The sequence below is a fragment of the Anguilla rostrata genome, chromosome 13, assembly GCF_018555375.3.
Source record: "Anguilla rostrata isolate EN2019 chromosome 13, ASM1855537v3, whole genome shotgun sequence".
NCBI lineage: Eukaryota > Metazoa > Chordata > Actinopteri > Anguilliformes > Anguillidae > Anguilla > Anguilla rostrata.
The window spans coordinates 8,402,727-8,417,345 of record NC_057945.1 but is presented as its reverse complement, the minus strand read 5'-3'; the positions used below and the strand labels follow the sequence as shown (position 1 = coordinate 8,417,345).

At 44.0% G+C, this 14,619-nt stretch overlaps 1 protein-coding gene across 1 annotated transcript; it reads right to left on the bottom strand.

The window, feature by feature from the left end:
• Positions 1–250: 250 nt before the first annotated feature.
• On the bottom strand, positions 251–12,062 carry LOC135237762 (6-phosphofructo-2-kinase/fructose-2,6-bisphosphatase 1-like). The gene is made up of 12 exons (XM_064305170.1): positions 11,458–12,062; positions 9,817–9,890; positions 8,214–8,339; positions 7,159–7,255; positions 6,480–6,546; positions 5,704–5,778; positions 4,871–4,927; positions 3,445–3,566; positions 3,108–3,315; positions 2,318–2,464; positions 1,818–1,922; positions 251–668 (listed from the first exon to the last, which is right to left on the bottom strand). The coding sequence occupies exons 2-12, from the start codon at positions 9,866–9,868 to the stop codon at positions 429–431; spliced, it is 1,296 nt and encodes a 431-aa protein (XP_064161240.1). The 5' UTR covers positions 9,869–9,890; positions 11,458–12,062; the 3' UTR covers positions 251–428.
• Between the last annotated feature and the right edge of the window lie 2,557 nt (positions 12,063–14,619).

Below are 14,619 nucleotides of genomic sequence, written 5' to 3'. Positions count from 1 at the left end.
CTGGTACGATGATACTGACCATAGCCACATTGTGATTCAGCACCTGTTAGAGGCACTTGACATTACAGGATCCTCTAGTTACACAGACACAGACAATATGCTGAGTTCACCTCGGACACACTGCACACACTTTACATCTGCAACACACTGCACACGCTTTATACCTGAGACACACTGCACCCATGTTATACCTGAGACACACTACACACGCTTTACACCTGAGACACTGCACACACTTTACACCTGAGACACACTGCACACGCTTTACACCTTAGACACACTGCACACATTTTATACCTGAGACACACTGCACACACTTTACACCTGTGATACACTGCTCTCACACTACACCTGAGACACACTGTTCACACTTCATAATCTCTCTCAGATTCTGATTGTGTGACTGTGGCCTGAAGGCATATATGGCCTCAATAGGAGCAGGTGGGAGCCCATGATGTTTTCCCTGCAGTGCATGTGTGAATGAGCCAGTGATTATATGCGCTAAAGCAAAGCAGGCCCCCTGCTGAAGGTTCCCTACCTGCGTTCTTATCCAGGAAGTAGGCCAGCAGGCAGCGCATGACGGCCTGGTGACAGACCACTAGCACGTTCTCCTGGCGCTCCAGCTCCATGATGACTGGCTCCAACCGCTGCACCAGGTCCTCATAAGACTGCAGAGAGTCACACACACTCAGAGACAGAGACTGGCATTATATGGCCACACGCACAAACGCCTTTAGAGATGGAATGTGTGTGTATGTATTGTAGGCACTGTGTACTATAGATGAAGTGCAATGTAGACAGTGTGTAGTGTTTATTGTAGGTAGTGTATACTGCAGGTTGCCTGTATTACAGATAGAGTGTACTGTAGGTAGTGTGTATATAAATAGTGTGTACAGAAGGTAGTGCTCACTGTAGTTGCAGTGTACTGGTGGTTTGTACTGGAGACCTGTAGACAGTATGTATGAAGGTAGTGTGTACTGTAGTTACAGTGTACTGTAGATGGCGTTTACTGTAAGTAGTGTGTACTGTAGAGTGTACTGTAGGCAGTGCATACTGTAGTTAGGGTGTACTGTAAGTAGTGTGGTAGTGAGTACTGCAGGTAGTGTGTACTGTAGTTAGGGTGTACTGTAAGTAGTGTGGTTGTGAGTACTGCAGGTAGTGAGTACTGTAGTTAGGGTGTACTGTAAGTAGTGTAGTAGTGAGTACTGTAGGTAGTGTGTACTGTAAGTAGTGTGGTAGTGAGTACTGTAGTTAGGGTGTACTGTAAGTAGTGTGGTAGTAGTGTGTACTGTAGTTAGGGTATACTATAAGTAGTGTGGTAGTGTGTACTGTAGTTAGGGTGTACCGTAAGTAGTGTGGTAGTGAGTACTGTAGGTAGTGTGCACTGTAAGTAGTGTAGCGGAGTGTAGCACAGTGGGTAAGGAACTGGGCTTGTAGCCGAGTGTACGTTCGATCGGTAGACACTTCGTGACCTGCAAGGGACTACGAAATTGCTTCAGTAATTCAGCTGTATAATGGATACAAGTAAAGTGTGTAAGTCGCTCTGGATAAGAGCGTCTGCTAAATGCCTGTAATGTAATGTAATGTAATGTAATGTAGTGAGTACTGCAGGTAGTGTGTACTGTAAGTAGTGTGGTAGTGAGTACTGCAGGTAGTGTGTACTGTACGTAGTGTGGTAGTGTGTACTGTAGGTAGTGTGTACTGTAAGTAATGTGGTAGTGAGTACTGTAAGTAGTGTGGTAGTGTGTACTGTAGGTAGTGTGTACTGTAAGTAATGTGGTAGTGAATACTGTAGGTAGTGTGACAGATACAGTTACCTCTCCTTTGGGGTAGCGGTAGCGGTATTTGTCCTGGTCTCGCAGGGCAAATTCCTCTGGGTAGTTCTCCTGTATCTCCTCATACATCATTTCCTCACACACTCCCTACACACAGAGAAGAGAAATTGGCATCATGCAGTATGCATGTACACATCAACACACACGCACATGCTCGCACACACACAGCACATGTTCACGCGCACACACACACACAGTGTTTACATCAAACTATATACTCATCACATTTTGGATTGATTCAGTCACATACACATTTTTTCACTTCCCGCTGACTCAGCTCCGAGAAAAGATCTTTAACTTATGGCTGGAAAAACAACTTTAACTAACTGCTGACGAACAAACACACATACACACATGATTACTTAAAAATGATCCCTTTAGCGTACTCTCTCTCTCTCTACATATATACACACACACACACACACAGATACAGCACATGCACACACGGCGCACACACACACAGCACATGCACTCTGACTCACTGCATCAATCTCATTGAGAGCCTTCCAGGGCTCGTAGGGTACACCCACAGGCTGAGCGGTCTGGATGGTGCGCTTCAGGTGGCTGGTCCAGATTTTCAGATCCTGAATGGCCTGGCTCTGGATGAAGTCTCTTAGTGCACTGGCAAACTGAATGAGAATAGGCATCTCACACAGGGCGGCAGAGCTGTGGACTACAACTCCCATCAGGCAAACATCTGTGATGCTATGCCTTCAGATCAGTGCAGAGCTCTGTGTGTTTCAGATGGAGTTTTATGTGCAGATATGGCACAAAAGCCAGCTATGAACATTCAGTCTGTGCTAACCACTCTCCTGGGGGTTCAGTCAGAGTCACTGCACTGGGGGTGGAGTCAGAATTACTGCATTGGGGGTGGAGTTAGAGTTACTACACGTGAGTGGAGCCAAAGTTACTGCACTGGGGGTGGAGTCAGAGTTACTGCACTGGGGGTGGCATCATAGTCACTGCACTGGGGGTGGAGTTAGAGCTACTGCACTGAGGGAGGAGTCAGAGTCACTACACTGGGGGTGGAGTCAGAGTGAATGTGCTGGAGCGGAGTCAGTCACTATGCTGTGGGAGGAGTCAATGACCACTTGTCACTGTGTGATAGGAGGAGCCAATCACTGTGCTGTGATAGAAGTTAGTCACTACGCTGTGGGATGAGTCAATGATTACCTGTCACAGTGTGATAGGAGGAGCCAATCACTGTGCAGTGAGAGGAGTCAGTCACTGTGTGTTAGAAGTCAGTCACTTTGGGAGGAGTCACTGTCCCACCTTCCTACCCCGCGGTGAAAGGTCAGAGTCTCCTCCGATTCGGCCCTGCAGGTTGAGCTCACTCTCTCCATGGCGACACAGGTAAATGGAGCGTGGCGTGACGTGGATGTTCATGAGGTAGTAGACGATGCGGCTTTGGATGTGGTCTAGGACCCTGTTCACCAGGTATCGCCGGCCCACGTTAAAGATCTTTATGAAGGACAAGTTCCTGTAGGAAGTCACAGGGGCAAGAAACACATTCAGGTTAGGTTCACCACCAGGATATAAACATCTTTATGATTCATGGATCATTACTGACAGGTGTACTGTAAACCTGCCCTGTCTTCAAGCTCGTCACCTGTCAAAATCCTCATCCAGGGACACATAGGCACGTTTGTAGCAATCGATCCTCTTCTGGAAGTCCTCCACTGTTTCTTTCATGTCACGGCCCTTGTAATCTGGGCAGCTGAGCTTCACTTCCTACCGAAGCACAAGACAACTTCGCTTAAATACAGCAGAGTGCAAGACAACACACTTACATACTCCACAACACAACACAACACAACACAACACACTTACATACTCCAATACTCAACACAACATCATTTAAATACTCCAGAACACAAGACACCATTGCTTAAATACACCAGAACACAAGACAACATTGCTAAAATACTCCACATCACAACACAATACACTTACATACTCCAATACTTAACACAACATCACTTAAATACTTCAGAACGCAACACAAGATCACATACATACTCCAATACACAGCACCACCTCACCTACAGATTACAATATACAACACAGCATCACTTAGAAATTCCAACACATAACTCATATAAAATATTGGAATCTAGTATTGGGAACAAGTTCGAATTAATTATTGAAAAACAGGATCTTAAAGCATAGCCAACATGTTTTTCGGGGAATGTCATGTTTCTTGTAAAGGATCAAAGGGATTGTGGTGGGGTGTGTGATTTTAAGAGATCAGCAGTATATTCCGGGAGACATACTAAAGACATACTATGCATGATTTTTAGCCTTGCAGTTACTGTGTTTACAGTCGAAGAAGTCTCTTCCTCTATCCTCAACCCCACCCACTCTCCTCCCTTTTGATATTTTACATTAAATTTTCTACCATTTTTATTTTTATATCTTCGTTTTTACTGTCATCATTGAGGAAAAGCAATTCCAAGGTTGACTCTGGTTTTTGAGCACGCCCTGTCGGCTTGTTGTTCCACTTAGCTACACTTGCCCTACACACTGCCACTGCAGTAGCCAGCTAGCTACAAACGCTCTGCTGAAACCTGATCCCACCCCACAGGCTCTGCAGTCACAGCCTCCCCTTTCCACGCAGAATAGACCATCATGCCGAGAAACATCACAAACACATCTTAGAAGAAGAAATACAAACGGAGGAGCTATCCATTTACCTTCCTGATAGGGTAGAACGGCGTATGCACACACACACACAAACATGGGCACACACGTGTGTACACACACACGCACACAGTAGGAAACTGATCGGACACACACGTAGATGTCAGTGGAAAATTTTCTGTGGTTGACGTATTAAATGCTCATGACACTGTAGCTGGGAGGCTACATTCTGTCATGGCTCTATAATTTCACATGAATTAAATGTGTTCATTACACCACATGAAATTGAGAACCTCAAACAGCTATATTCCTCTGGTGGAGCCAAAATCCCAGGTTGCCATATCCACTTCACACGTGGTTCAGTTTCCAGCTGGATCAGAAATAAAGTCCCTTACCTTGATGTTTTCTGCAATGATATCTGGATCATCACATAAGGACTCCACAAAGAAGATCTGCAATGCAGAACCCAAGGTGAAGTGAACGTCTAACTTTAACATATCTAACCCAGATATGTCCTCAATGTGATCTTTAACATACCTAACTCTGAGATAACCTCTCAGTTAGTTCCACTTTGGTAAAAAGTGTCATCAATACAAATCCTTATTAAGGATCTTTAGCAGAACACAATCACAGCTGCGTGCAGCTGACTCTAGCCAGAATGTGACACAACGATTAGATGTTTGAAAGAACACAATAATAAAAAAATAGGGCTATATTTGGGAAAGTGTCTATCTTATCTATAGTGAATAAATATCCAAAGACTACATTATTTTCATAGCCTGTATAAATGGAAAGTGTTTATTAGTTCATAAATGCATCTCAAATGTCCATCTCAAAAGCTCAGTGAGAGGAGACCCTGTGTATGATTGGTCAGAATTCACAGGCACATAACACAGCCAATAAGGTACAAGCAATGTGCTTCTCCATAAAATCAGAATGGGACAGATGGTTTTTAGAGGAAAATCAGTATAGGAATGATAGGTGTTCTCTGTAAAATCAGACTGGCAGTTTTTTTCTGTGAAGTCAGTGTTGAAGCAGTCGTTTTGTTTTTCTTCCGTAAAATCAGTGTTGGAGAAATAGTTTTTGCCTGTAAAATTAGTGTTGGAGTAATAGTTTTTCTGTAAAACCAGTGTTGGAGTTTTTCTCAGTAAAATCAGTATGAGAGTAAAATCAGTGTGGGAGTTTTCATCTGCATAGTTAAATGAGGTATCTTTCTCTGTAAACACACCTTGTAGCTGTGCTCCAAGGCAAACTGATGGATCATCTCCCTGCGCTCACGTGTGGTGTTGGTGGCATCAAACACCTGAAAAAGAGAAGACATCAGAAACCTGACCCAATCAGAATCAGCTCTGTCTCTCCTGACCCAATCAGAATCAGCTCTGTCTCTCCTGACCCAATCAGAATCAGTATAAATGTATAAAAAGTAGTCACTGAAAAGGCTGGGTTCAACTGACTCTGCAAACCCTTTGAGGCAGTTGTGCATGAAAGCGTTGCTGGATTGTAGCATCTCTCTGTCACTGCTTGCATACGTTTAATAAACTTTATCAATTCTTCATCAAGACTGGAACTGGAAGATTTTCTTACACAGTTAAGACAATAATGTGGCACGGGGTATATTAGACACAGTTAAGACAGTAATGTGGTATGGGGTATATTAGTCGCAGTTAAGACTAATGTGTTATGGGGTATATTAGACACAGTTAAGACAGTATGTGGTATGGGGTATATTAGACACAGTTAAGACAGTAATGTGGTATGGGGTATATTAGTTACAGTTAAGACTAATGTGGTATGGGGTATATTAGACACAATTAAGACTAATGTGGTAAAGGGTATATTAGACGTAGACAGATGTATGGGATATTAGCATTAAGACTAATTGGTGGGTATGTTAGCACAGTTAAGACACTGATTTGGTACAGGGTATATTAGACACAGTTAAGATAGTAATGTGGTATGGGGTATATTAGACAGATGTGGTGTGCGATATGAGGAGAAACTCACTGCCACTTGTCCTTTCTCCTGACTGAAGAAAACAGGTATGTCTCTCAAGGCAGCAAGGGCGCAGGCTCTGAACACACAGAGAAACTGCACTTTACTACTCAACACACAGGGAACACACTTTAGCACATTAGCACTGAACACATGTAGAAACTGCATATACTCACCACAGAACACTTTGCACTACACTGAACCACAAGAACTGTACTACTACTCAACCAGGACACTTTAGCATTAGCACGACACATGTAGAAACTGAACTTCAACTCTGAATGCATGTGGAGAAACTGCACTTCAGTGCTAAATTCACAGAGGAACTGCATTTTAGCACTAAACACACATGGAAAAACTTTTCACTGTCTTTCAGAGCAAGGCCAATGGAAAATAAGGTACGGAAATAAGGTATGACATTTATACATGTAGAGGCTGAACACTAAGACACAATTGAAAAGGTGTTTTAAAACATTTTGTATAACACAACATAAATCTTTGAAACCTGTTCAAGTGGAAAGGAATCAGCCTTTTCAGTCAATAAAAAAACAAATAACAGGAGGTGGTTTTGTCCAGATTTTTATGATATATATTTTGATGGTATAAATGATCATTTTGCAGCGAATGTCGGTCTGCAGGAGACCAAACTCTGGGACATTCTGCAGCTCCACAGATTCGCCGGTTTTCGTACTTGCGAATCTTCATGGCCTCCTCGTTGTCTGGCCGGAAAAACTCAAAGCTCTCGTAGGTGGGAACTGCCTTTCTGCGGTACTGCCCGACGTTGAACACTGAGAGAGGGGCAGAGACGTGGCGTTGCCAAGGGTACGCATGCCAATCATTTCATCTCATCACTGCTAATACTTTAGGTGCACTTGCTTATGAACACAGGAAACAAAGATCCATCAAGACCATGCATGTAGGAAGTGGGACTGTATTGACATCTCCCATGGGTCCCATTTTTTCCAGTATCTCAGTTTCTTAGGAGTCATGAACACTGATCTTAGCTGAGGCTAGAGAGGCCTGCAGTTTTTTACATGTTCTTCTGGGGTCCTTTTGTGACTTCCTGAAAGAGTTGTCATTGCATCCTTGGAGAAATTTTGCAAGGCAGCCACTGCTGGAAAGATTTACCACTATTGTAAGCGTTCTCCATTCGGAGATAATGGCCCTCACTGTCATTCAGTGGTGTCCCAGAGCCTTCAAAATGGCTTTGTATCCTTTTTCAGACTAATGCATTTCATAAACTTTTTTTCCTCATCTCATCTGGAATTTCCTTTGATCGTGGCATAGTGTGCTTGCAGAAACTTTGTGGTGACTACTTCATTTTGATGGAAAGGTTCAATAAGAGTGAGGTTTAGATTCAACAGGGCTGGCTGCAGTTAAGCCTGGCTGTATTCAATCAGCTCAAATTATCAATTAAATTTGGTTAATCGGTTGCAGGAGTCAATTACTTTTTCACACAGGTGATGTGGATTTTTTTTTTTCATTAAATAAATGAAATAATAATTTAAAAAATATGTTTTGTGTTTACTCAGCTTCCATTTTCTAGTATTACATTTTGTCTAAACATCTGAAACCACTTAGTGTGACAAATATGCAGTAATAGAGGAAATCAGGAAGGGGAAAATTATTTTTTCACGGCATTGTAAACACACTGTACAGCAGGGTTAGCCAATGAGTAAGAGTCAAGGGCAAGTATCAAGAGTAAATAAGCTAGAGTCAGACTGTTGGCTGGCAGTGAGGACTGACCTTTGGTGACCACACCGATCCAGTTGAGATAGCGAGTGAGCTTCTTAGAGATGTAGGTTTTCCCCCGGGCGGGCAAGCCGACCATCACGATCATGGTTGGGGAGTTGGTGAAATGCGGCACGCAGGCTAAAAAAGCACAACACACCAGACATCTCCGCTTTTATCATAATGTATTACAGACGTACACCCACGCTACAAAAATGGACAGTTCATCCATTTTCTTTTGACTGCTATATTCCCTACTGTAGTAAAAGTGAATGGAGCTCAGTGCCCAGCTCGGTATACAAATAGTCTCCTACTCACATACTCACGTGCAAACGCACATATACATATATGCAAGCATGCATGCATGCACACAATGAGTGACTACTTTAGGCCCTGGCCATGCATTAGAAGCTGGGTCAATTGGTAGAGGCTGGGCTACAGGTAAAGTCTGGGGGAACAGGTGGAGATTGGGGGTACAGGTAGACACTGGGATATCGTAGCATGTAACCCAGAGGTCACAGGTTAAATACGCAAGTGTGGCCCTGTCATTGTAACCTTCAGGTGCTTAAACTGAACTGCTTCGGTAAACATCCAGCTGTATAAATGGCGACTATGCAAGCTGTGGAAGTCCCTCTGGATATGGTCTATCACAGTGGTCTCCAACCCTGGTCCTGGAGAGCTACAGGGTCTGCTGGTTTTTCTTTTCACCTTAAAATCAGCACCCAATTGAGACCCAAGACACCAGGTGAGTTGAGTTAACTGTGTAATCAACTGCTCTAATTGATTCATGAAGTGCAGAGTCACTATGAAAACCAGCGGACCCTGTAGCTCTCCAGGACCAGGGTTGGAGACCACTGGTCTATCACATGCCAAAACAAAGTACAGTGCCGTAGTGTTGCTGAGACATACAGAAAGAAACTCAGTCGACATTTTTTTCTGAACATCAAGGTGTTCACATTTCCTTTTATGAATTTACATTCAACATCCTCAACAATTCAGAGACATCTTGTGAAAGACACAACATTACATTATTCATGGTATTATAAATAAAACTAATGAAATTAAATAAATTATTGTGATATTCCTATTTCAGAGTGTCATAGTATTAAGCACAGAGACAGGCTGTACTAGGGCATGAATGTATTACAGAATGCATACGGTGCACAAGCCACATTGATCATTTTTTCAATATACTGTCCCTGTGCATTTAAATCAGAATTCATGGCAATCAAATCTCAGCCCCTGTTAACATGATATGATATAATCATGATAACAGCAACAACATAATTTCAGCAGTGGAGAACCCCAAAATGTGACAACTCATTTGATAACAATCTGCATGTCGAAACAGCATGCACCAGCATGCACACAGACACACACACTCACATACAATCAGAAGATCAACAGGTTGCAGCACTGGACTACAGCTTCCTCCAATAAAGCACCCTGTTTATCGCTATTAATGCCCAAAACCCCACAAGCTGGCCTGATTAGGTTAGAGATGAACTCTGCCCCTCACTCTGTTATGGTCATTAAAGTAAAGGAAAGTAAAGGAGAGAAGGAAAGGTGGAGGAAGGGCTTCCAGGAAAGGCAGAACAGACATCTTTCCCTCGCTCACCTGTCCTGCCACTTCGCACGCATTCCCTCGCTTCTGTCTTCTGTGCCTCCATTTTGAAAGGTATTCCAGCGAACCTGGTGAAGGAAGAGGCCGTTTCACTCAGGCTAAGACACGCTACTCGTATGCCACAGATCTTACTATAAATGCACCCTGTACTGCTGCCTTAGGAATCCCCCCCCTCTCCAGGACACACGATACCTTCACAGACTGCCAGGGCCCCCCCAGACCCCATTACGCTGCGGCCACACGAGGGGGGGGGGAGTTGCCAGTGACAAGAGCAAAGGCCAAAGGTCATCTTAAAAGGCAGCCTCTGCTCCGTTCTCGCCGCCCGCTACGTTTACGACCGCGTGGACTCTTACACATCAGTCTTATCTCTGTATTAGTTTTACTGTGAGGCTCACGCCCGGAGTTGTCATGAAGAGCCGTTAACTTTCTGAATGGCCTTCAGTTTAAGTGCAAATGTGCAAAATGCACCATTATAGTGCCTGCTATTGGACAGGAAGGAGTATTACTGAACGTGTGTGGGATTGTTGATCAGCTTGTTAGACCCACACACACATATTCACAAAAACTACACTTTGTGGTATGTAAACTACACTTTGTGGTATGTAAACTTGAAAATTTGGCGTATAAAATGTGCATGCGGTCACACAGTCTGAACTCAGTCCACACGGCTGATCCTTGTTACCATCCCGAGGCATAGAAAGAAACAGGTTCTCAACTTCAATCACGTTCTCAGAAACATACCGGGTGTGTCACTAGGCTGTAAATGAAAATGACACGCTGGGCTGGGGGGGGGCGTGGCCAGATCATGAGCGCTGAATGTGTTCAAAATCACACACTCATTCGCTCGGTAATGCTGCGCGCTGCACTGAGGCCGCCTGCCCAAGCGGAGCTCCGCGCTGCAGCTAAAATCAGTCGGTATTCTCCTGCAGAGTATGGAGGATATTTTTAGTAAGGTGACAGAGCCCTGATACACAGCTTCCATCTGCAGCTCACAGACTGCGTGTCTGCCTAACTGTGCACACACAGTCTCTCTTCCCTGTACTTAACTGTGTACACACAGTCTGTCTCCTTGTACCTATCTTGTTTCTCCTTAATGTATGCATCATAGTAAAGGCTTTTTATCTGCATGTTGTTCAATGGACTTAAGTGGACTTGATCCTGAGTTTGGTTACACTGTTGTAAGTCGCTCTGGATAAGAGCGTCAGCTAAATGCCTATAATGTAATGTAATGTAATGTACCTAACTGCACACACGGTCTCTCTCCCTGTGCCTAACTGTGCACAGTCTCACCATGTACCTATCTGTGCACACACAGTCTCTCTCCATGTACCTAACTGTGCACACACACAGTCTCTCTCTGTACCTAACTGTGCACACACACAGTTTCACACCATCTCCCTGGGTAAACACATTAATGTTACTGTTCAGTGAAGTCTGGTTCAGGGTGTTCCACAGAGTCCTTCTCCTGCTCCAACAGTGCCTCACCTGAACTCGTACTCTGAGTTGCATGTCCAATTCCTTAGCCATTGTACTACACCGCAGCCCACAGCTGGTTTCTTTAATAGGAGGAGTAAAGTGTGGAACATTCACAGTATTAATCCCAGATGAAATGCATAAACCGGCCCGCGTTCCCACCTGTTTCCTCCGGTGACCTGTAGCCATGCAGCGAGAACCGCGCTCCCTGGAACCAGTCAGTCCAGCTCTGCTTCTCCCTGCCGCGGCTGGTGTCGCACTGTAGTTCCTGGAGAAATTTCCCTGGAGAGTTTCCCCACCAACCCGGGATTGGAGGTCTGTCCCCCAGCAATCTCTACAGGCCCAAGGCGTGAGCACATTTGCCCGGAACACAAAAGCGCGTATGAATCTGCAACTCTTCACCACTCAAAACAGAGAATTTCTGTGTTCCTCCTGTGAACACTTTGGAAGAACTGTGTACAAGAAGAAAAACAGCTGACTCAACAAACATCACGGAAGTGGTCACATTCTTCCCCCATTCTCTCCACTTTTGTTCAAAGGGGCAAATTCATTTTTTGCTCACAAGCGGCGATGGTTTCGCAACCATTAGCTTAAGACAGCTAATGTGCAGACACACTGTGTGCCAGTGTTGCTGTAATAATTTTGCAGTCTTTAAACTCTGGATGAGTGAGTCAGATAAAAAGTGTGTGTGTGTGTGTGTGTGCGCATGTGTGTGTGGTGGGGGTGGTTCCATATGCCAGGGAGAGAAAGAAAGCATGTGTGTGTGTTACATTAAAAGCATTCCCCCCTTCCTCTGTTCTCTTCATGTGTGGTGCTGCTCCAGGAAGTGTTCTTCCGCGTCATAACTATAGTTCCCCCGTGGGGATACATCTGGGATCAGCTTGGGGGAAGGCAGGAGAGTCCCTGAGGCGTCCGCCACGGGGTTTTTCCGCTCCTCTCGAGGTTCGATGCAAAACACCACCCCAAGCACCCTCCCCTCGCTTTGCACAGAAACCTCACAGCAGTGTTCAGGTGAAAGGCCTTTCAGGAAGCGCCCGACGCGGGGCGTCAACCCGCCAATTCGCCGGAGCTGCAGTCACATTCCGAGAATTATTCATTATTTGGCACCAAGGCTTTCTTTTTTTTCTTTTTTTTTTAGAACACCAGCGTTCCTATCAACACGCCTCTCACAATAACCTGCTGGTTTCGCCCTCCCACTGTGCGCCAAGGCCTCTCTAAATAACATGCCTGTTTCTTTAAATGAGCACTCCTCTGTGAGACAGGACTTCTCTGCCAGGCCCAGCAGTGTTGCCATGTTGGTAGGTAATGGCCAATGTTTGGGGGATTGTCAGGTTCCACAGATTTGTTATTGGCAGTGGGGGGGGGGGGGGGGGGGGGCGGGAGGTATTTTTAGATTGGGGTATATAACTATTTGTTGTATAAATATGCATTTTTAAAAGGAATAAATGCCTTATGAAGAAAGCCAAACGTTCCAACTTATTTTTCGTTGCATTATTCTTTGAATCTCTCCCATCCCACCATTTTTTGAACTCACCAGCTGCCATTAATACATAAGATAATAAAAATAACTGTTGATGTTTTAGTAACCACCATTTACCCTCAGGGCAAGGTGAAGATGTGTACACCAACACAGCATGTAGACGTACAGGTCTGACCAGTAAAAAGGCACATGAGCAGCTGCACGTCAGCCTTTTACTCTTTTAAGATACTTGTCAACTCTTATACATGAAAGAGAGGAACTTATATCCACTCACTAATGCATATTTTAAGGGTATATAACAATAAAAATATAACCAGAAATACAAAACTATATAAAATGTACAATTTATAAAAGACAGTACTAAGAACCTCAATAAGATCTGTCACTACAGCCTGTTTGAACATCTTCTTACCAGACTAGAATGTTTACATTAATCTGAAACATTCCTACAAGAGTTGAAATATTCAACAGCTACGCTTAAAAACTGAATCAACTCTCTGGTTGCACAGAGCAATTAACACAGAAAGCTATATCACACACTTTTTTTACAGAAAGGATATCAAGCTTCTCTGAATCAAGTGTGTTGATGTCCAAAACCATTGTGTAAATTAGCATATCAACATATCTAGCAACTGGGTCCTGATTGATGCTGTGCTCAAAAGTCAAATGACGAGAGAGAGAAGTGAGGGACTAAATGAAAGAGAAATAAGACATTATTCTGTAAGATCCCCTGCTTAGCAAGCCTTGCTTTCAATGTTCATACAATTTCATGTCATAATGAGTACCACATTTTACATATTTACTAAATTGTCATTAAATTGAAGGAATATACTGACAACTGAAGTACTTGCTCATAAATTAGATTGATTGTAGCCCATATGTGCTACACTGTTCAACAAGAGCACTTGACTGAAAAGTATGATCTCTATCTGTAAGACCATGTCAATGACAAATGTTTGGACAAGCAAATTTTGTTTGGGACTCCAGTGTTACATTGATTCCAAGATTTTATTTTATTTTGTCGGACACTGGAGGACTAAATGGTCCCAATGTTTAACAAACTATGACCATAGGTATCTATTCTGCAATTGTGATATACTAAGTTTGGGGAAAGGTGGATTTGTATTCCATTTTGACCAGAGAAAGATGTTCCTCAGCTTTCCTGTGAAATGGCAGAGACTGTGAGACGTGGCTCTGAAGCCAGCTTTGGGTCATGGTCATGGTTATGCAAGCTAAGAAGACAACAAGCCAGAGAGAAGCCCTCCGTCCCTGGGTGGGCTCGAACCGCCAACCTTTCGGTTAACAGCCTTCTCGGTTAATGTGCCACCACCCTACGTAAGAACGTCAGGCACCAAGGCGGTGTCACTTCCGGTAAGTGGTGGCCCTCGGCTTTTACTTTACCTCAACTGTACACGTATAGCCATTTCACCACTCATGTTGTGCACCTATGTATACTGTCATTATTATTAGACACACTGAACAATAAACTGCATTCATTTTAACCTGACGTTCCACTTTGACTGTTGCCGCTGCACACCTAGCAGTTTTAAGGTCCTAACATACAGACCAGACAGAACTCAGGATATCTGCACCCCGCAGTCACTCACCTATACACTAGTGCCGTAGCAAGATGCACTACTGTATCTACGCAAGCTCACGCGCACACACACACACTCACTCACACATGCTCACGCAGGCACACACACACATACACACTCACTCACACATGCACATTCATACACGCACGCACGTACACATGCGCGCACACACACACACACGCACACACACTCATGCACATGCACGCACGCATACATGTTCACACACACGTACCCACACACACCCCT